Here is a 21,532-nt window from a genome sequence, read left to right as displayed (position 1 = left end):
CAAAAAGTCCTAAAGTACTTAATTTTCCATGTCTGTCTTAGACTATATACTAAACTATACACAAGACTATACGCTAGACAATAGACTATACTCTAGACTTTAGACTACACTATACAACAGTATATAAACTATAGATAATACTATAGACTAGACTATAGACTAGTCTATAGATTAGACTATAGACTAGTCTATAGATTAGACTATAGCCTAGTCTATAGATTACACTATAGACTAGCCTATAGATTACACTACAGACTAGCTTATAGATTAGACTATAGACTAGACTTTAGAGTAGACTATAGACTAGACTATATACATGACTATTGAATAGACTATAGATTAGATTATAGACAAGACTATAGACTATACTATATACTAGACTATAGACTAGACTTTGATTTTCCAAAAAGAATTCTTTATTAAATCGCTATAATTTTGCATACAATTACATTCTTCAGTATTGTGAAATCTTTTCTATAAAATAGAATAAAAATTCAGCAAGAGGATAATAAAAAATATTAATCATGTCTTCAACTTAAAATAATTTCTTTTGCGGTTGGGATTTGTTCTACAAGACCATAGAGAAGGTGGTAAACAAAAAGGATGATTTGCTTATTGCTCTAGCCCATTTTTTTTTAACCACATATTCCCAATTTATATGTATCGGTATTGGAGATGATGTGATGTTAATTAACAATCTACACCACATAACTTCTGGCTAAAGTCCAGATATCTAAAACATTTTAGGAATATATACTTTTGCTTAAATTTTAATCTTTTCAACTTGCTATACAATTTTTTGATTGATTTTTTTTTTATTTTTAGACTGACACTAAGAAATCTGTCAGAGAAGAATTTTCTCTAAAGTCTTAAGACGTCACAACAGCCGAATCTCTATACGAAAACTCTAAAAAGCTTATTATTATATTAGAAAAATACTAAAGACTCTTTTCTATAATAAGACTGTACCAAGAAAACAATTTTCTATAAGAAAATTTCTCTAAAGAAAAGTATGTATGTTTACTATTCCAAAAAGGCGGCCAAAGAATCCACTTTACTATAACAAAACTTTCCAAAGAATTTACTTTTCTTTAACAAAATTGTCCAAAGAATGTCTAAAAGATATTTCACTATGAAAATTGTCTGAAAATACACTATTCCTTAAGAAAATTATCCAAACAAACTTTTTACCAAAAAAATTCTAAAAAAACACTTTTTCACATGAAATCAACCAAAAATCAATAAAAAAAAACATATTTACAAATATGTTTGGAAAATTATGGTTTATTAAAAAAAATTCGCTTGCATATAAATTCAACAAATTCTATTTGTTCTGCACATACAATGTAGATTTATTTTAAATAACTGTTCACCAAGGGTATGTTCTTTACATATAATAGTCACCACCAAAACCAGGAGGTTGCATATGGTCTGGATTGGGATTTGGCCGAATGCCACGTTCTGGAGGACCAAAAGGATCGAAACGAGGACGAGCACCTGGGCCAATGCCACTATTATCAGGACCTAGACGAAAATCAGGATGTGAGGGAAAGGGAAATAAGTTACCAGGACCACCACGGCCCAAAGGATCTAAATCACCGCGGCCAACAGGAAAGCCGAAGGGAGGTGGCTGGTTGGCAGGTGTATATAGGCTAAAAAAAAATAAAGGTAATGCATAAGAAATGTTATTTAAAAGGAGAAAATTTCTACCCAAAAGGTGGTAGTCTGGGTTCACCAATACGTAAGCTATCAGGACCTTCAGCTGATGTTGATGCAGATGTACTAGCTGTTTGAGTTGTTGCTGATTTACTATTACCGGCAAATACCTAGCAAATAAGTTTGTATAATTTCCCAAAACTAGTTTAGCTATCATAAAAAATCCACTTACCGGTTCCAAAATTTCTTTACGATACCTATCAACAAGTTGTGTAGCAGTTGGTATCATTTTTGTTATACTACCTTTGGTCTCCTTAACCAGATCCTCGGGATCTAAACCAATATTAGAAACTTTACGTGTTTTTACATCCAATAGTGTTATAATTAATGAACCCTCTGTTCTAAGACCCAGAAGGATATACAATTGTTTATTGTTCGTATAGCGTAAAGCATAATTATTTTCGTCATCATTCCAGTTATCGGGCAATAACTCTGAGCCATTTTCTACATCATCTTCAGGTAAAGTTTTCTAGGAAAGTGATATTTTATAACTTAAAGAAAACTCTGGGAAAATAACAAAAAATTGGCCAGCAAGTGGAAATGGTTAAAATTTAAACAATAGCTGGACTTTAGCCAGAAGTAATGTTGTGTAGATGTTAATTAACATTTGTTCTAATTACTCACATCATCTCCAATACCGATACATTTAAATTGGGAATGTTTGGTTAAAACAAAATGGGCCAGTGCAATAAGCAAGTCATCCTTTTTGTTTACTACTTTTTCTATGGTCTTGTAGAGCAAATCCCAACCGTAAAAGAAATCATTTGTAGTTGTAGACATATTTAATATGTTTTATTATCCTGTTGCTGAATTTATTTTATTATCTATTTTATAGAAAAGATTTCACAATATTGAAGTAATTTGTATGCAAAAATTATAGCGATTTATACTGAAATTTTTTTGAAGCCGAACATTTTTGTTTGTTTTGTTTTTAAAAACAGGGTGTTGTCATATGTTTTATTTAATCAGATGTTTAAAATTAACCCTAAAGCGACACAAAACTTATGGAAAATCAGAAAAAAAAACTAAAATTTTCTTAAAATGCTATGATTTATCAACAAAAAATGTAAATATTTAAAAATATCAAATGGAAAATTTTCTTTTAAAATTCATGTTATAGAGTTGTATTTATGACATTTAGGGTTTTTCGACTTTTTGACTTTTTCCGACTTTTTTTCGACTATTTTTTGACTTTTTTCGAGTTTTTCCGACTATTTTAGAGTTTTTGACTTTTTTCCACTTTTTTAAAATTTCTGACTATTTTTGACTTTTTTCTACAATTTTCGAGTTTTCAACTTTTTACGACTTTTCGACTTTTTTCGACTTATCGACTTTTTTAGATTTCCGACTTTCAGACTTTTCGACTTTTATTAACAAAGTCGACTTTTTCCACAGACGATAGTCGAGTTATCGACTTTTTTGGAACAAAATAGTCGACTTCGACTTTTCAATTTTTTTCGACAAAAAGTCGATTGTTCGATTATTCGAAAGTCGATTTATAGAACCCTAATGACATTTAAGTTTGAGCAAAACATGTGGCAATATTATCTTTATTTGTTTACGAAAAATAGTGTAAAGAAGTTAGAACGGTTATGCCGGATCTTATACAAGTTTCTATGCGTAGTTTTTCATTAACACGTCTAAATTTTATCCCGATATAACTGAATGATTTTCGGAAGTGGACTTTATATGGGCGCTATGGTCAATTATGGACCAATAGGGAAAAACTTCGCAAAATGCATAAGTTATTTCTTTTTTTTTTCGGAAGTGGACTATGATCAATAATGGGCCGATTCGGAATAATTTTTCGAATTATTTTCTACAGAACATATTCATTTTGAATTTTGTTCCCATATGGTTATTTTGTAATGAGTTATGTTCGTTTAATTGGTTTTCGAAAATGGACTTAATTTGAGAGCTATGGTAAATTATGGACCGATCAAGGTTTTAGTTGGTATTAGTACAAGAATTACGTTATATTTCAAAGGTTTTTTTAGAATTTACCTCATATTTTTGCTGATTTTAAATAGGGAACTCGACGATATCTGGGGTCCTCTGAAAACTGACAACAAAAGAATACTGACCAAGAGACGCAAGGAAATGGCTACATGTAAAAGGACCGGAATATATATACTTTGTAGGTGCGGAATATCATATTGTAGAAATTTTAAACGGAATGATAACCTCGGAACGAAGTTAAAAGTTATAATAATGCAACTCTCTTGTATAATGTATGCTTGGTAATCGAATACAATATACAAGTAAGTACCTGATAGTCATAAAAGCATCAATATATAACAATATATAACAAAAATCCAAAAACTGCTAATAGCGGCAAATTTATTTAAAAATATATTACCGATATCTTAGATATGTATGAAATCTGCTTTAAATTTTCTAATATGCAGGAAATTACTTTTATTATACTCAATTTGTATTTATTTAATTATATCTTAATTATGCCTATAGGCTTAGAAGATTTTAACACAACGCAGAAATTAACTCAGATTTAACAATAAGTATCTTAATAGCTCTATGTATTATTTCAGAAATCGAATTTTTCATATTTAAGAAAAGCTATAGGACATTAATCTTTTCTAATTACTTAACAGGTGTTAAATAATCTTTCACTTACCCATAACTTCGGATCTCAGAACTTTTTTTAGAATTTTGTTTATCTTTTTCGAGTTTCAAATTGTTAAAAAAAAGCGGTTCCACTTTGCACCATATTCCGAAATGCTATATCAATGATATTACAGTCAAAATGGCGACCACATGTTTGACAGCAAAACTGACATTTCAACACTTGCCTACTCTTTTCCTCCAGCAACGAAACAAACTACTCTTTTTTTCTCATACGAATCAAAGCAAAACCAAACAACACGACGAGAACCGAACAAAGCCGCCATATTGGCGATTGGCTGTAGAAAATGTATTTTTGCATAGAAGACACACACACAATATTTTTTCACACAGAGTTACAGGGACAGAAAAGAAATTTGTGGAAAAATAAAATTTTATTTAAATTTATAATCTAATCTTTATTAATAAACTTTAACTGAAATTATGTGAAAAATGTCAAAAATGCAAGTAAACAGTGTTGTGTATTAAAAGAACAAAAAGAAAAAGCAAGAAAACGGGATTTTTTCTACGTTTGACAAGTAAAATAAATTACAACAAAAAAACTAATAGACAAATATTTTTTGTAAAAAGAAGTGTGTGTGTGTATATAGAGAAATTATAAAAATATAAAATTTTTATAAAGAAAGTATAAGTTATTATTTATAAAACTTATATAAAAAGAAGTACTTAGTACATACCACTATGGAGTCCACAGGAGGCAGCTCCGGCTCTGCAATGACGGCGGCGGCTGCCATGCCATCACCGTCAGTTGTGGCTGATGGTAGCAAAGGTAAGTTTGTGTGTGAGTTTAGTGTTTGTTTCGTTTACTTTTTTTGTATCATGTGTATGATTTTGTTTAAAGCCCGCCAATTTATTAGGCTTTTTTTAATTAATACATTTTTTAATTGGATTTTTATTAATTAAAAAAAATCACTATTAATTTTATTTTCACTTAGAACTTTCTTGTTGCCATTTTGTTAATGCAGATTTTTCTCGTTTTGTTTTTGTTATAATAATTTCACGGCGAATTAGTTAGTAATTTATAGCACCAAAAAACTAGGCAAAGTTTAGTTGTTGTATAAGGTGGATTTTCGTTATTTGTTATGGGTGGTTGAACTGACTAAAAGCTTTTTATTTTATCAGTTGCAATCATGTAGCTTTGTAAAGCTTTTATTTTGTTTAAATAAAGCTTTAAAGTTATTTGTTTGGGATGATAAATAAAGAGCTTTAAAGCTTTTAGAATATGTGGATATATTAGGATAAGCTGGGAAAATTTAAATTTTATATGTACACAGTTGTAACATTTTCATTTTTATTTCTTTATTCCAATAACCTATCCTATATAGGCCATAATCGGTTATAAATTTCTACTTATGGCAACTTTTTCCAAAAATAAAACTTTTTGGAGATTATTAATACTTTTATAGATAGATACATAGATAGACAGATAGATAGATAGATAGATAGATAGATAGATAGATAGAGATAGATAGATAGATATAGATAGATAGATAGATAGATAGATAGATAGATAGATAGATAGATAGATAGATAGATAGATAGATAGATAGATAGATAGATAGATAGATAGATAGATAGAGATAGATAGATAGATAGATAGATAGATAGATAGATAGATAGATAGTAGATAGATAGATAGATAGATAGATAGATAGATTAGATAGTAGATAGATAGATAGGATAGATAGATAGATAGATAGATAGATAGATAGATAGATAGATAGATAGATAGATAGATAGATAGATAGATAGATAGATAGATAGATAGATAGATAGATAGATAGATAGATAGATAGATAGATAGATAGATAGATAGATAGATAGATAGATAGATAGATAGATAGATAGATAGATAGATAGATAGATAGATAGATAGATAGATAGATAGATAGATAGATAGATAGATAGATAGATAGATAGATAGATAGATAGATAGATAGATAGATAGATAGATAGATAGATAGATAGATAGATAGATAGATAGATAGATAGATAGATAGATAGATAGATAGATAGATAGATAGATAGATAGATAGATAGATAGATAGATAGATAGATAGATAGATAGATAGATAGATAGATAGATAGATAGATAGATAGATAGATAGATAGATAGATAGATAGATAGATAGATAGATAGATAGATAGATAGATAGATAGATAGATAGATAGATAGATAGATAGATAGATAGATAGATAGATAGATAGATAGATAGATAGATAGATAATAGATAGATAGATAGATAGATAGATAGATAGATAGATAGATAGATAGATAGATAGATAGATAGATAGATAGATAGATAGATAGATAGATAGATAGATAGATAGATAGATAGATAGATAAATAGATAGATAGATAAATAGATAGATAGATAGATAGATAGATAGATAGATAGATAGATAGATAGATAGATAGATAGATAGATAGATAGATAGATAGATAGATAGATAGATAGATAGATAGATAGATAGATAGATGGATAGATAGATAGATAGATAGATAGATAGATAGACAGACAGACAGACAGACAGACAGACAGACAGACAGATAGATAGATAGATAGATAGATAGATAGATAGATAGATAGATAGATAGATAGATAGATAGATAGACAGACAGACAGACAGACAGACAGACAGACAGACAGACAGACAGATAGATAGATAGATAGATAGATAGATAGATAGATAGATAGATAGATAGATAGATAGATAGACAGACAGACAGACAGACAGACAGACAGACAGACAGACAGATAGATAGATAGATAGATATTAAACCTGAAAGTCAATAGTTTTGCCAAATACCATGTTAAAATGCTTACAGCATAGTTCTGAGGAATCTTATGTAGACTTTCAAGTTTAAGCTTTTTCTAAAGTAGCAGCTAAATATGTATGTAGATTTTCTTGTAAAAGGAAAAACTTCTGATAGAAGGAATCTGAATTGAGGTCACAATCTTTTGCCGATTAGAAATTCGATGGTAGTTTAAATAATTCTAAGGCAAATCGGAATTTCTTCAGAACGAGTACTTCAGTATTGTTTTTTATAATCACACAATATGTGTCATTGTAACACAAACATTAGAAAAATATGATCTAAATTTTAGCTTTAAATCAGTTGAAAAGGATATAAATAAAATAAAAATAAATCTTTTTATTTTTATTATTTAATTTATCCTTGAAATATTGAGGTCTCTTCTTACTTTCATATTACAATGGGCTTTTAACAAACATCGCATGTTATTTCATTATAAATTATTTCCATTTTTCGGCCATTAATTTGTATATAAACAATTATATGTATAATTTTTCCTTTTTATTTTTCAAAATTCCAAAATTAACTAATTTTTCTCTTTCCCTCCCTCAAAAAAACATAAAGTTTTTTGTTCTTCTCTATTTAAAGCAACGAACTATGAATTTGATCCCAGTATTTCGGAAGAAGAGAGACGCTTTTATCTGAAAGCCTATCCAACAGTCGATGTGGTACGTGAACGTAAGACACATTGTACAGTATGTAAAGTACATATTGGTACAGCACCGGTACAGGAAAATGGCATTAAAATGCATCCTATCTTACGTGTGACACACTGCAATAAATGTCATGATTTTTACAATAGCGGTGAATTTAGTAAGGGTGAAGATGGTTCGGAATTGTATTGTCGTTGGTGTGGACAAGGTGGTGAAGTGTATTGCTGTTCCAGTTGCCCGTATGTCTTTTGTAAATCTTGCATTGTTAAGAATTTATCAAGGGGTGTAGTGGCTGATATTGAACAGAATGAAAATTGGAATTGTTTTAGTTGTGCCCCGAAAATATTATGGCCATTGAGGGCTCAACATTGGGCTCTTATGAATTATATTGAACAGCAGAAAAAGTGAGTAAAAGCTGTAATACAGCAATATGTAAACTATACCTAGTAACTAAATCTTGGTGTGGTCATTTCATAACTAAATTTTTGTAAACCTTCAAATATTTTTTATATTTTATTAACGATAGCATTATTATTCCTTTTCCAGAGAAATCTATGCTCTTCATTTAAGTGAATCTGAATTAAAATTAAATCTGAGTAAAGATCGCAGCAGGTGTTGTCGTTTGGCAAAGTCAAAGTGTGGCAACATGTCAGATTCTATGGAAAGTTTAGACTCGGTGGCTTCGAAACGCAGTCACGGCAGTGGCCAATCTGCCAAGAAACCCATGAAACATTCAGCTACACCTTCGCCACAACAAATGAATGCGGCCAAACGTGCAAAAACCAACGATGAAGTAGTCTGTACACCCGACTTGCTCAGCATGCTGGAGCCAGATTGTCAAATAACCGTCTCACAGAAACCGAACAGACCTATGAATACACCTTCGGCCACTACACCGAAAATCATGTCCATTCAGCAGCCACAAGGCGGTTATGGTGCAATGTCTTCAACACCCAAAACTTCAGCACCACCGCCACTAGTATTACGCAACACCGCTATAAAATTAAGGCCTGCTGCCCCTCCACCAGTTGTTAGACGCACCATAATAGGACCACGTACTCCCACGCCAGGAGGCAATGGCACTCCTGTCTATCACACCATCAATGGTTATCGTATTGATTTGAATTCTGCTGCCCAGCAAGAGACTTTCCGTTTACCAAATGGTAAACTTATACAAGTTAAACGACAAGGTCCTCCTACACCCCAAAATGCTTCCCCAACAGCAAACAATTGGCAGCGCATGAGCAGCCCTCAGCCACAAAGGGTCATACCACAAACTATAGCTTCACGACCAGTGCAAATTACACAACATCCCTACAACATCAGTGTACAACAACAGCCTGGACAACATCCTCAAGTGGTGCGTTATCACAACAGTATGATTGGTTCCACCTCGATTAATCAGGTCAATCATAATGGCACTACTATACAAGTTGTAAATGGTCAAATGTCCGCTGGACCCCAACAGGCACAACAACAACAGCCACCACCGATTCCGAGTGGTCCCGTACGTCCCGTTATGGTACGACATGTCTTTCCCGACAATCCCATCGGTCAGGCACGTGCTGGCTTGCAAGATCAAGTCTTTAATGCTATGGAAATTTGCACTCATCTCACAAACAAGGTTCAAACTCTTACCAATTCAAATGCTTACAAACAAGCACGCAACTTTTTGGAAGTTAAAGAACTCTACATACATCTTTCGTATTTGTTGACATATGCCATTGGACGTTTCAAGAGTTTGCAGGACAAATGTTTGGGTGATATGCGCACGCTTGGTTTCGGCAATGATGCCGATTGTTTGGAAAATGGCCAATTGGCAGCTGGTAAGTTGAAATGTTTATTATATACTTAGCAGTAATTGAAGTTATGCATGCAATTGTTTAAAGAAAAAGAAATGAAAGTTTGAGTACATACTTATTTACATTTGTTCATAAATGAGGCAGTGATCTAGAATGTTTTGCAGCAAAAAATAAAATTAAAAAAATAATTCGTCTATAGCTCGATTATTAACTCTATAGTTTTTACAGTCTTAGTAATAATATAAAGTATAGTCTACACTATAGTCCAGTTAATAATAATCTGGACTACAGACTGGGTTATAGTTCGGTCTATAGTCTGGACTATAGTTTGATCTATAGTTTGGAATATAGTTTGATCTATAGTTTGGACTATAGTTTGATCTATAGTCTGCATTATAGTTTGATCTATAGTTTGGACAATAGTTTGATCTGTAGTTTATTCGATAGTCTGGTCTATAGTTTGATCTATAATCTGGACTATAGTTTGATCTATAGTCTGAACTATAGTTTGGTCTATAGCCTGGACTATAGTTTGATATATAATCTGGACAATAGTTCGTTCTATAGTCTGGACAAAAGGTTGATCAATAGTCTGTAGGTCAATCTATAGTTTGGATTATAGTTTGATCTATAATCTGAATTAGAGTACGATCTATAGTCTGGATTATAGTTTGATCTATAGTCTGGGATATAGTTTTGATCTATAGTCTGGACTATAGTTTTGATCTATAGCCTGGACTATAGTTTGATCTATAGTCTCGACTATAGTTTGGACTATTGTCTGGACTATAGTTTGGTCTATTATCTGGACTATAGTTTGGTTTATAGTCAGGACTATAGTTTAGTCTATAGTTTGAACTATAGTTTGGTCTGTAGCCTGGCTTGTAGTTGGGAATATTGTTGGGATTATAGTTTGGTCTATAGTCTGGACTATAGTTTTGATCTATAGCCTGGACTATAGTTTTATCTATAGTCTGGACTATTGTCTGGACTATAGTTTATTCTAGATTTTTCGATAAATATTAAAATTTACGGAAAAAATTCAATTAGAAATAAAATTTTTTGCTGGAAATTATGATTTTTGATAAAAAATTATTTTGTTTTTATCAAAATTTTGGATTTTCTATGAAGAATCGATTTTTTAGTTTTCGGTTTTTTATAAAAAAAAATCAATTCTTTGATAAAAATTCTGTAAAATTCGGTTATGTTAATGAAGAAAAAAAATTTAATTAAAAAAATTTTACTTTTGGATAAAAATTTACTTTTTTGATGAAAATTAACTTTTTCGGTGAAAATTTACTTTTTCTTTAGAAATTCACTTTTTCGATGAAAATTCACTTTTGCAATGAAGATTCAAATATTCGACATAAAATTGAAATTTTGATGAAAATTTACTTTTTCAGTGAAAATTTAATTTTCAATAAAATTTTAATTTTTCAATGTAAATTTAATTTTTTTTTTTTTTTTTTTTTTTCAATGAAAATTTCATTTTTTATGAGAAATGGGGGTTTTGGATGAAAAGTAATCCTATTTGAAAAAAATACAATGAAAAGTTGATTTCAGGAAATTCTCCGGGAAATTTCCCTGAAATTATGAAACAAATATTGTTGCGAGAATTCCGAGAAATATTTCCCCCATAGAAACCTCTAGTATAAATATAGCAAAAAAAAGTACTACTTTTAATTTATAATATTAGAAACCATTAAAAATACTGATTAATATAATCTTTGCGACTTAAACATACAACACATTTTTGAAATCAAGTTTATATTTAAATACATTTTAACATTTGCTAAAGTAGTTAGTAGAGTAATTATAATTTTATTATATAAAATCATTGTCTTAAGCCATTTTTCCAACACATGGACTTAAAATAAGTGCTTTTCAAAATAAACATACAAAAAGTGTTGTGCAAAATAAAAATGAAATATTTTATAAAACAAAAATTATACCGGAATGTAAGTACCCTAGAAATTAAAAGAAAAAGTATAAAACTATGAGTTTGTATTTCATTGACTTCCGGCTTAAGCATTAACAAAAAAAGGGGAAGGCAACATGGACTTTTTTTTAAAAAAAATAATGAAATAAATAGCTAAAATGAAAAGTTTATAAGCATAAAAAATAACTTAACATACAAACCCTTAATTTGGGTCCATGTGTTTTCTTAAATTTCTTTTTAAAATATAGATGAAAAGAAGTAACAAAAAATGACTGAAGGCAATGAAATTGAACTCATAATTTTATTATTTTTCTTTTTACTAAGTAAATGTTTTTCTCTTCTAAACTCTTCTATTTAAAGCCGTCGATTATGTTTGTTACGGTCAATTGGATGATGTGGATTTGTTTAATACCGGCACCAATAGTTTCCACAATCAAGTGTATGAGTACCGTAAAAGTTTACATGCCAATTTGAAAGAGGGAGAAGATGGCGCCAAATCTCCTCTACCGCCCATATTCAGTTTGGGTCAAGGTAAAACTGAGGAGGCGGAAGAAGATATGGAGGGAGAAGATAGTTTATTGGAAGAACCCAAGGGTTTCAAAGGTCATTGGTTAGAGGGTGGTGATGATTCTAATCTACCATCCAGTTATAATCAAGAAAACGAAGAAAATGAAGAACCAGATGAAAGCTACATGGACAATGATGAGGATGAAGTTTATAATCGTAGTACAGCCAGAGGAGGCGGAGGTGGAGGAGCTTATGGCGATAGTTTAATGCAAGGCACTGAAGAATCCATGCGTAAAAATGAAGAAAGTTATGTTTATGATCGCAAACTGACACGTCTGGTATCACAATATCCCTCGATTTGGTGTACCCGTCATCCAGACTATGGCAATTTTGAGGTAACACGCAAACAATGGCGTACCATAGCCTCGCATTTCGATGGTAATGAACATATAAAATTGCGCTGGAAAAACATACGCAAACGTTTTGTACGCATCGAAAAACGTATAGCCGAAGGTAAACGTTTTAATGGTCATTTCGATAAAGCTATGGCATTTTTGGCCAATCGAGATTTACCCGAAGATCAATGGGTCCCAGTGGATTGTGGTGAAGATGATGGTGATACCTATAGTCGTCGTAATTTAGATGCTATTGAACAATCCCTGCATATACAGGGTAAAGATGAGTTAGTGGAACGAAACCGAGAAGAGGAAAAGGATAGGGTAGATCCTTTTCAATTTCAACCGGCTGTTAAGCCTATTGAAGTGGAACCTTTAGATTTGAGAATTATAACATTTGTTAAAAGTAATCCGGTAATATGGCGCAAATCTATGGATCCCGAAGCAGATAAAATTGATGAAGAAACGCGGCGAACTGTATGGAAACAATTGCAAAGATGTGTGCCACGTATGTTAAGAGATTTTGGAAAACTTTTTAAAACTTTTGATTAAATATTTATTTAAAATTTTAGATATTCCCGGAGATTACATTAAAGATCGCTGGCAACATTTATATGAAATGTACAAAACATTCCGTTTGAAAACCATTAAATCTGAAGAAGATCGTTCCAATTTGGAATTAAAATATTCCAAATATTTGGCTAAACTTTATTTCCTTTATAAAATCGATGAAGAAGAATTAAGAAATGAAAATAATGGCCTATTTGAAGACTGTTTCGAGTTGGAAGATGATGAAGAGGAAGAAGCGGAACGTGGTGGGGAAGAGGAACCAGCAGATTCTGATGAAGAAAACCCGAAAAAAGAAAATCCCATAAAACTACAAGATATGCCGGATGATAAGGAATTTTTATTGGAATTAGTAAAACTGGTGAGAGAATATCCCGCTATTTGGAATACCAAACATAATGATTACAATGACATCATGGTGCGCGATAGTTATTGGCAAGAAATTAATGAAAAACTACAGGAATTTAAACGTAAATTAAAACTGTTAACATAGGTTTGTTTAAAGGCTTTTAATTTTGTTATAATTTTGTTTATTGCAGGTGATGTTAAATCGATTAAATTACGCTGGCAATTGGCCAAGTATAGTTATTATCGTTTAAAACGTGAGCATGGTCAAATTGTGGAAAACACCAAAATGGAACAGTATTGCAAAAATTTACCAACAGATGAAATGAAATTTTTGGATTAAATTTAAGATAACAACCCTATAATAATATTTAAATTATGGAAAACTTTCAACCTACACACATACATATATAGATTATAAGGAATTGTATTTTTAATTTAGTTTTTATTTTGAATTATATACGTATACTCTATCTCTCTCTACTCTTAATCCTAAAACAACACCCCATTCATCTTAAAAACGTTTGAACTGCATATTTCATTTATTACAATTATAAACATATTAATTATAAATTTAAAAAAATGGAAAATAAATTAATAATTATACATATTATGGGAAAACAAAGAAATGTTTTTCATTTATAATTTTCAAGGAAAAAATACACGCAAATTATATTTTAAAACTTTTATTTTCTTTCTTTTTTCATAGATAAACAAGCCAGTGATGATGAAGATAATGAAATTGAAATTGTGGAACCTAAAACTGATTTGATCACTTTGGATTCAGACGATGATGAACCCTCTGCAACTTCGCCCGCTAAAAACCAGCAAACCAATGCCCAAAATAAAACACAACAGCAATCTTTCTCTAGTACACAGCACAGTGTTGATGTCAAAGTTAAACCTGCAACTATAGCGCCAGCAAATAGACAAGTTGTCATTAAACCTGCGGCTCCTGCAGCTGCGGCACCACCAGCTGAGGAAAATATGGATCTAATGTCAATGGCTCAGAGTTTTTTGGCAAGTATGTTGGAGGTAGACATACAAGAGGGACCAGTTAACTCACCCGGTTCAGATTCCTCCGGTCAAAAGAAACAGCCGCGTAAAAAATTAACCAATAAACCGAATCCCACTTTACTAAAGCAAAAAGCTTTAATGGAACTAGAACGTTTGGAGGAAATGAAGCGTAATGATCAAAAACTAAAAATGAAATGTGCGGTAGAATTGAAAAAGGCCGAAGAAGTGTTTCCCTTTGCCAAGGAAATGTTAGAGGCTAAGGCTAAAGAGAAACAAGAATATGAAGAAGCTAAGAAAAATAAACTCGAGCAAAAGGAAGTCATAGAATTGGAAGATGAAAAGGATAAATCAAATGAAAAGTTAGAAGACTCCTTGAATAGTTACACAGAAGAGATAAAGGAAAATAAAGACAAAGATTCCTGCTCAGCAACAATAGAAGAGAAAGAAGCTGCAGACGAAACTTCTATAGAAATTATAGAAATAAATAATTCAGCAGCAGAAGAAAAAGATAATGAAAGGGATACTTCTAAGGATATAACGGATAAAGAAGTATCAATAGAAGTTATAGAAGATATTGAAGACACTACAACGGAAAATATAGAAGAGAAAGAAAACTCAGAGGAAACTAAAGAAAAAGAATCATCAATAGAGATTATAGATAAAACAGAAGATATTAAAGAAAAAGAGAAAGAGGATAAGCAAAAGAAAGAGGCAGAGGAAGTTAAAGAAGAGGATGAAAAACTAAATGATAATGATAAAACGGAAACAGAAGCAATTTCCGAAACAACTGAAAAGGAACAGGATAAAGATAAAGAACAAACAAATGCTTTAGCAGATAAAGACAAATTAGCCGAAGTTATGGAAATTGAGGAAAAATCACCAGCAACACCAACAAAAGATGAACCCATGGATATAGATGAAAGTAATGAAGAATCTATACATAAAGAACCTACCGTACCAGAGGACAAAGAAAGTAAATCTATTGAAATTATGCAAAAAGAACAAGAAAAAGAAATGGACAAGATACCTACAGCAGCAACAGAAAATAATGACAAAAATGAAGACAAACAACTGGAAAAGGTGCTAACACAAATAGAGGAAATAGAAAAAAATGAAATGGAATTAACAAAACCCACAAATGTAACATTATTAAGCGACAAACAAGAGCTCGATAACACAACAACAGCAACAAACATAGAAAAGGTAAAAGAAAAAGAAAAAGAGAAGACATTAAATGAAAAAGCTAGTGAAGAAGCAACAAATAAAACACTTCCCTCCTCTACAACAGCAGAACTTCCCCATAAGGAAACAGAAACTAATAAAACAACTGCAATAGGAAACGAAACAACAGCAACATCTAGCAATGGCAATGTTTAGTAGAGTTTTTTTTTTAATTTAAATTAAACAAACAAAAAAGAAATTCAACAAATTAGATTTATAACTAACTAAAACGTACATAGTTTTTAATATTTAAAAAATATATACTTGAATTAAAATATCATCAAAATACAACACTACTTACTCGAAAACATACATTAAATGTATACATTTTACTATTATTATTTTTTATAAATTATAAGATCAATAATATCTAACATTAACATACAAAAACGTTAAATGTTCTTCTATATATAAATAATATAAAAATCATAATTTTCATGACTTTGTAGTCGTAAGTGCTTTAAATTTTTCCAAAATCAATTTATAATAATGACCATTATTATTATTATTTAGTTTCCTAAACTTGGCAGTTATTTTGTCAATAGCTCTTTATTTTTTTTTTCGTATTAATTGCATCAATATATGATAAGTTTCTTTAATATTGAGTTTATTAAATTGTATTTTTTTTATTGTAAATATTTTCTTCATTTAATTTTGATTATGAAATTTTTAGCTATTTCTAGCTATTGAAATACACATTTTTAATTCATATTATAACTGAGAATATAAATAAAAAAAAAAAATAAATTAATTTTAATATTTGAAAAAAAGTAAAACGAACGAAATTTTCTTTGGTTTATTGTTAGGTTAGGTTGATAGGAGGATGTATACTACATCAAATCCGAAGAAATACACCTAGGCCACTATCGGGCCTGTTGTGCGCTCCATTTGGTTTATTGTTAACAGACATCTATGGATTAATTTGAATCATATGCAATTTTCTAAGATGTTCATTTACTATACCTCAGAGTCTAAGCCTCTAAATCTCCTGAAAGTACATGAGATGACTTGCGTTAGAAACCAAACTTAGGACCTAAATAAAGCTAAACTTAGACAACGATTGAAGGAAAGTTTAGATTTCAAAATTATATACAATTGAAGGCAAACTTAAACCACTTTTGAAGTCAAACATGGAACATAATTTAAGGCAAACAAAGATAACACATACTTAAGATTTGAATCAAGCTAAACTTAGACTAGGATTGAAGGAAAACTTAGGCATCAAACATATTTACAAAAGAAGCCAAACATAGCCAAGGTTTGAAGACATAGACGATAACTGTAGCCAAATAAAGACAACATAAAGTCCGTTTAAAGCCAAACCTAGACTAAATATGAGGCTAAGCTTAGTTTTCTGTATGATCTGCGTTTAAAGCCATACTAAGGATCCGAATAAAGCTAAACTTAGACAACGATTGAAGGAAATCTTAGGCATTACATAATATTTACAATTGAAGCCAAACTATTGCTAGAAGATCTCCTTTTAAAGCCATTCTTGAGATCCGAATAAAGCTAAGCTTAGACGTGGATTGAAGGAAGGCTTAGGCATCAAACATATTTACAATTGAAGCCAAAATTAGAAGTCGGACAAAACCCATAAGAAGAAGATAATATAAAGTCCGCTTAAAACCAAACATAGACAAAGTATGAAGCTAAACTTTGAATGCTAAATGAATTAAACCAAACAAACTACCTTTGCAAACTAAAGTTCAACTTAGACTTGGATTAAATTGCAAAAAATTACTAAAATCTCCTAAAGTTTCTAAGTTTCGATTTATTTTTAATTTTTCTTGGCTATTCTAATTGAATAATCTTCATCGAATGGAAAATCTTACAAAATCAAAAAGGCAATAACATTAAATCAATATAAAATCATATTTTTTTATTAAATCTACTTTAAGTTATTACAAGTTCCTGCTTAAATAAAAGAAAAAACACTATAAATGGCAGTTTTCCAAATAAAGCAAATAAATAAACAAAATTTTCGTTTATTAAAAACAAATTGTTGACCAAAATTATGCACTCTTTCATTTGCGCATACCCACATATTTCGTCCAAATGCCTTTAGAATCAAAATAAGGTTTATTACGAGAACAAACAATAGAATCTTTAAAAATGCAGCAGTACTCCTCGGGTATGGCAGTGTTTTTATACAAATTATAAAGGAACTCATAGATCTAAAAAGGAAAAAATAACAATTCAGTAATAAAAGTAGTAATCAAATTGACAACAACATACCTTTGCCTCTTGATCTTTCCAAAAGACATGATCACATAGAAATTGTAAACTTTCGGGAAATATTTGATTTCTTTCGGAACGTTGTGTGGCCACAGCATCCAAATTTCCCAATAATATCGCACAACCCGATAAAACATCCACCGATAATATGAATATATCCAATAGATATAAAACTTTATCTAATTTTTCCTTATTCGAAGATTCCGCCAATAAAGCCTGTATTTGTATAAACATTTCCATAATCCAATTACAAGATTGTTCATCATTATTGAAAGCATACAAGGTGGAAGATAAGTGTCTAAAGAAAAATAAATGCTCCTCTTTACGTGTGGCATAGGCGTCTATAATGGGATTGAACCATTTCAAAGGATTGCTCAGTTGGGTATTGTACAAAACCAAGTAGGATCTGATAATGGTGGCTTTTTTTAGTTTTCCTATAGGTGTTTCCCACCAATTAGCCGGTGTTGTTAAACCTTCTATAGCATTTTGTGGTAAAACTGCTACAACTTCTGTATAACGCTCGAAAAGCCTCGAATCAACATCCATAGAATCCATATAACGTTCTACAATCAAAGTAAAAATATCCAGCACTTCTGGCACTTCACATTTACCCGTAAATATGTACTTGACACTGTCCATGAATTTCTCGAACAAGCAACCCTCATTGAAACCAGCCAATTGGGATTCTTTGAAACAATATACCGCCACTTTTTCAGCAAACGTTTTCATTATGGTCAAGCTAACACCATTCGATATTTCCGGTAGCAAGGAGAACAGCAAGAGTAAATCTTCTTCGAAACAATTTGGCTCGAATTCCGCCAGGAAATTCTCCAATAAACGTCTTGCCGTACCGGAATGTAGCAATTGATTTTTGGCTATTAATATGCAGTACTTTCTGGTGTCGAAAGATAAATGGAAGAAACTATGAAGGAAACTCCAATCTAAAGGTGGTATAGGTTTGGGGAATTTCTTGGAGATGGCTCGCAAGGCATTTGTTACAGCTATTGGCTCGGCCACATGATCACCATAGCGGGATTGATTCACTAGATAGCTTATCACAGCCCTTAGCGGACTCTGCGGATAAAGGCCTTGCAGTTTGCGGGGTTCAGGTCTGCCCTCGGGTAAACGATATAGACCTCCACGAAAACCATTAATTTCAGCATAAATATAGTGTGATATTAAATCCGCAGCTGCTGAACCACATTCAGGTCTTATTTTCTGCAATAATTGAACCCATACTTCGCCAGGTATCATTTCCTGTTGCAAATCCACTACCTCCCGACCATCTGGTCCAGTGTATTCCCGGGCCACATGTAAATCTTGTCTAAATTGTGGTGGTATATGTTTCAAAGTCAATAATGTACCAATTTCATAATGTTTAAGGGCGGACAATGCTTCACGTATCATTTCCGGATCCATATCCGAACGACTTATAGTCGTCCATAGTTGATCTAAAGCTTCATCTACTAACTGCTCAAACTCGAGAGTGGGTGTTTGTAGCAGGGGAACATGAGCAAAGAAGCGATATAAGGATTTTAAGGCTCGTGGACGTTTTTCATGACGAAATTTATTACTCAATACACGCCAAGTGGATGTGATGTTAACTGTATGACTATCGCAGAGAGCTACAATTGCGTCCAGAGCTAATGATGTTGCCAAATCGCCAGATTCATCGGTACACGTGTTAAGGGTATCGGAAAGATGTGATACGAGATCGGATCCATGTTGTGTAGGTCTGCAATATAAGGGGTTTTCAATAAACTTAAACTTAACCTTTTTTTAACTGGTTGTGGCTTATTTTGGAAGTGCATATTTTAAAACTTAATTAAATACTTACATTTTTCACAAACACTTTTGTTTAAAGCTTGGATTGTCATATTCTTAAGATGGAAGTCAAACATAGTTTATAATAGAAGAAAAACTAAGACAACTGATAGATAATCTGCACCTGAAGCCCATCTTAGGACCTGAATAAAGCTAAACTTAGACTCCGATTGAAGGAAAGTTTTTGTTCCAAATAAATACAATAGAAACTAAACCTAGACCTATATTTGAACTGAAAGAATAAAATTGAAATCAAACAAAGTAAGTTTAAAGTCCAAAAGTATGAAGCTTTACATAGATTCCTAGAAGATCTCCGTTTGCAGCCAAATTTAGGACCTGAATAAAGCTAAATTTAGAAACCTATCGCTTAGTCTTCAAAAAGATTTACAATTGAAGCCAAGCTTAGTCTACGTTTGAAGTCTTAGTTTAAGGCTTAACTTAGATTGGTAGATGACGTATGTTTGAAGCCAAACTTAGGACCTGAATGAATCTAAACTTAGACTAAGATTGAAGAAAAGCTTAGGCTTCAAAAAGATTTACAATTTGAAGCCAAACTTAGACTACGTTTGAAGACAAACATAAACAACAATTGAAACCAAAAAAAAAGTACATAATAAAGTCGGTCTAAAGCCAAACTCAAACTAAGTATGAGACTAAATTAAGATTGCTAGATGCTTGGCGTTTGAAGCCAAACTTAGGAAATTAATAAAGCTAAACTTAACGGAAAGCTTAGGCAACGTTTGAATTCAAACAAAAAATCATAAGGGAATCATCAAAATTGAATAAAAATGTACTTACTTTTCATAGCATATTTCACGTATGGTATAAGTTTTAGCAATTTCATATTCCCATTTCTTGGCAGTGCCTTCTTTAAAGGGCAGCGATAATAATTTGATAAGGAAAGGATATGTGCGAGATTCAACGCGCCACAAACGTAAATATAAATCCATGCAAAATGTTGTATTATCAGCACATAAATTACGTATAGTATTCAAAATCATAGGTATGTTATCCTAATAAATAAAACAGTTATTAAAGAGAATGAATTTATAAGCACAACAATAACAACACTTACCTTTGATACCCCAAAGTTCGGTAGACCTCTTAACAATTCCATTTGCAATTCAGGATTATGCTCACCAGCTAATTTGAAAATATATGTCATTAGAAAATCATAAGCAATATTATTATTAACTTTAATAATATCCAATATCACTTCATAGATTTTAAACCAACAATCAACCGAAGGTTCTCGTGAGAGAAATAATGCTCTTAGGAATAAGTTTAAACGTTGGCAAAACATGGTATTAGCCTTAACATTTAATATATCGACAAATGTAAAAACATCCTTTACTTCAGAATCATCAAACGATTCCACCAATTTGGCTAAATCAAAAGCCAATGCTATATCAGGATGTAAATTACGCAAACCAACTGGTTCGAAATCTTTGGTATGAGTGGCATTAGTTTTCAAAGTACCCTTAACCACTTCCAATATTTTACGTACAATTTGATGGGCTATGGCCAGACCATCTGCAGGTATAAATGCAGTCTGAGACATCCACTGGATGATACCATCAAGACACATGTTCAGAATGTATTGATGCCCACAGTTTTCCTGAACCACTATAAACGATAAAATGCGCATAAGATCTGGCAAATAGCTGGGTGTTAATAAATGTAAACTCTCCGATAGCAATATTAACATGACATTATAATGACTTTTATTATAATCCTTTGTCGAGTGCAGTACTCTTAGTATGCAGTGTAAACTTGGTCGTGGATCTATGCCGAACTTGACCAAATGATTAATGACCAATATTTGAAAAATAGTCAATTCAATCGAT

The 21,532-nt window shown here is 31.6% G+C and overlaps 3 protein-coding genes across 7 annotated transcripts in view; 1 reads left to right on the top strand and 2 right to left on the bottom strand.

Moving 5' to 3' along the window:
* Positions 1–1,264: 1,264 nt before the first annotated feature.
* LOC119613302 (proteasome inhibitor PI31 subunit) lies at positions 1,265–2,661 on the bottom strand. The gene is made up of 4 exons (XM_037969310.1): positions 2,341–2,661; positions 1,889–2,185; positions 1,711–1,826; positions 1,265–1,652 (listed from the first exon to the last, which is right to left on the bottom strand). The coding sequence occupies exons 1-4, from the start codon at positions 2,494–2,496 to the stop codon at positions 1,388–1,390; spliced, it is 834 nt and encodes a 277-aa protein (XP_037825238.1). The 5' UTR covers positions 2,497–2,661; the 3' UTR covers positions 1,265–1,387.
* A 1,972-nt stretch (positions 2,662–4,633) lies between these two features.
* On the top strand, positions 4,634–16,302 carry LOC119613296. Of its 3 annotated transcripts, XM_037969300.1 has the most exons (6): positions 4,641–5,128; positions 7,742–8,234; positions 8,377–9,656; positions 11,932–12,981; positions 13,046–13,510; positions 13,580–14,001. In XM_037969300.1, exons 1-6 carry the CDS (start codon positions 5,041–5,043, stop codon positions 13,726–13,728), a joined length of 3,525 nt encoding a protein of 1,174 aa, XP_037825228.1. In that variant the 5' UTR covers positions 4,641–5,040; the 3' UTR covers positions 13,729–14,001. The 3 variants fall into 3 exon arrangements, with proteins under 3 accessions (XP_037825227.1, XP_037825229.1, XP_037825228.1); XM_037969299.1 differs by lacking the exons at positions 11,932–12,981; positions 13,046–13,510; positions 13,580–14,001 and adding an exon at positions 14,095–16,300 and having other exon boundaries at positions 4,634–5,128; XM_037969301.1 differs by lacking the exons at positions 11,932–12,981; positions 13,046–13,510; positions 13,580–14,001 and adding an exon at positions 14,095–16,302 and having other exon boundaries at positions 4,640–5,128; positions 7,766–8,234.
* A 1,177-nt stretch (positions 16,303–17,479) lies between these two features.
* LOC119613298 (focadhesin) overlaps positions 17,480–21,532 on the bottom strand; it is an 11,557-nt gene continuing 7,504 nt past the window's right edge. For all 3 annotated transcript variants that reach the window (XM_037969306.1, XM_037969305.1, XM_037969304.1), the window contains 4 exons: positions 20,761–21,532; positions 20,484–20,698; positions 17,862–19,596; positions 17,480–17,800 (listed from right to left, as the gene is read on the bottom strand). The exon at positions 20,761–21,532 is cut by the window's right edge and continues 252 nt beyond it. In XM_037969306.1, the coding sequence (XP_037825234.1) occupies positions 17,651–17,800; positions 17,862–19,596; positions 20,484–20,698; positions 20,761–21,532 (2,872 nt within the window). In that variant the 3' untranslated portion in view covers positions 17,480–17,650. The remainder of the gene's footprint in view (positions 17,801–17,861; positions 19,597–20,483; positions 20,699–20,760) is intronic.

Source organism: Lucilia sericata, unplaced genomic scaffold, assembly GCF_015586225.1.
Source record: "Lucilia sericata isolate MDLA Ls3-8-SP2 unplaced genomic scaffold, ASM1558622v1 Contig002050F_arrow, whole genome shotgun sequence".
NCBI lineage: Eukaryota > Metazoa > Arthropoda > Insecta > Diptera > Calliphoridae > Lucilia > Lucilia sericata.
Note: the sequence above shows the minus strand (reverse complement) of the source record. Positions and strands in the feature narration are given on the sequence as shown.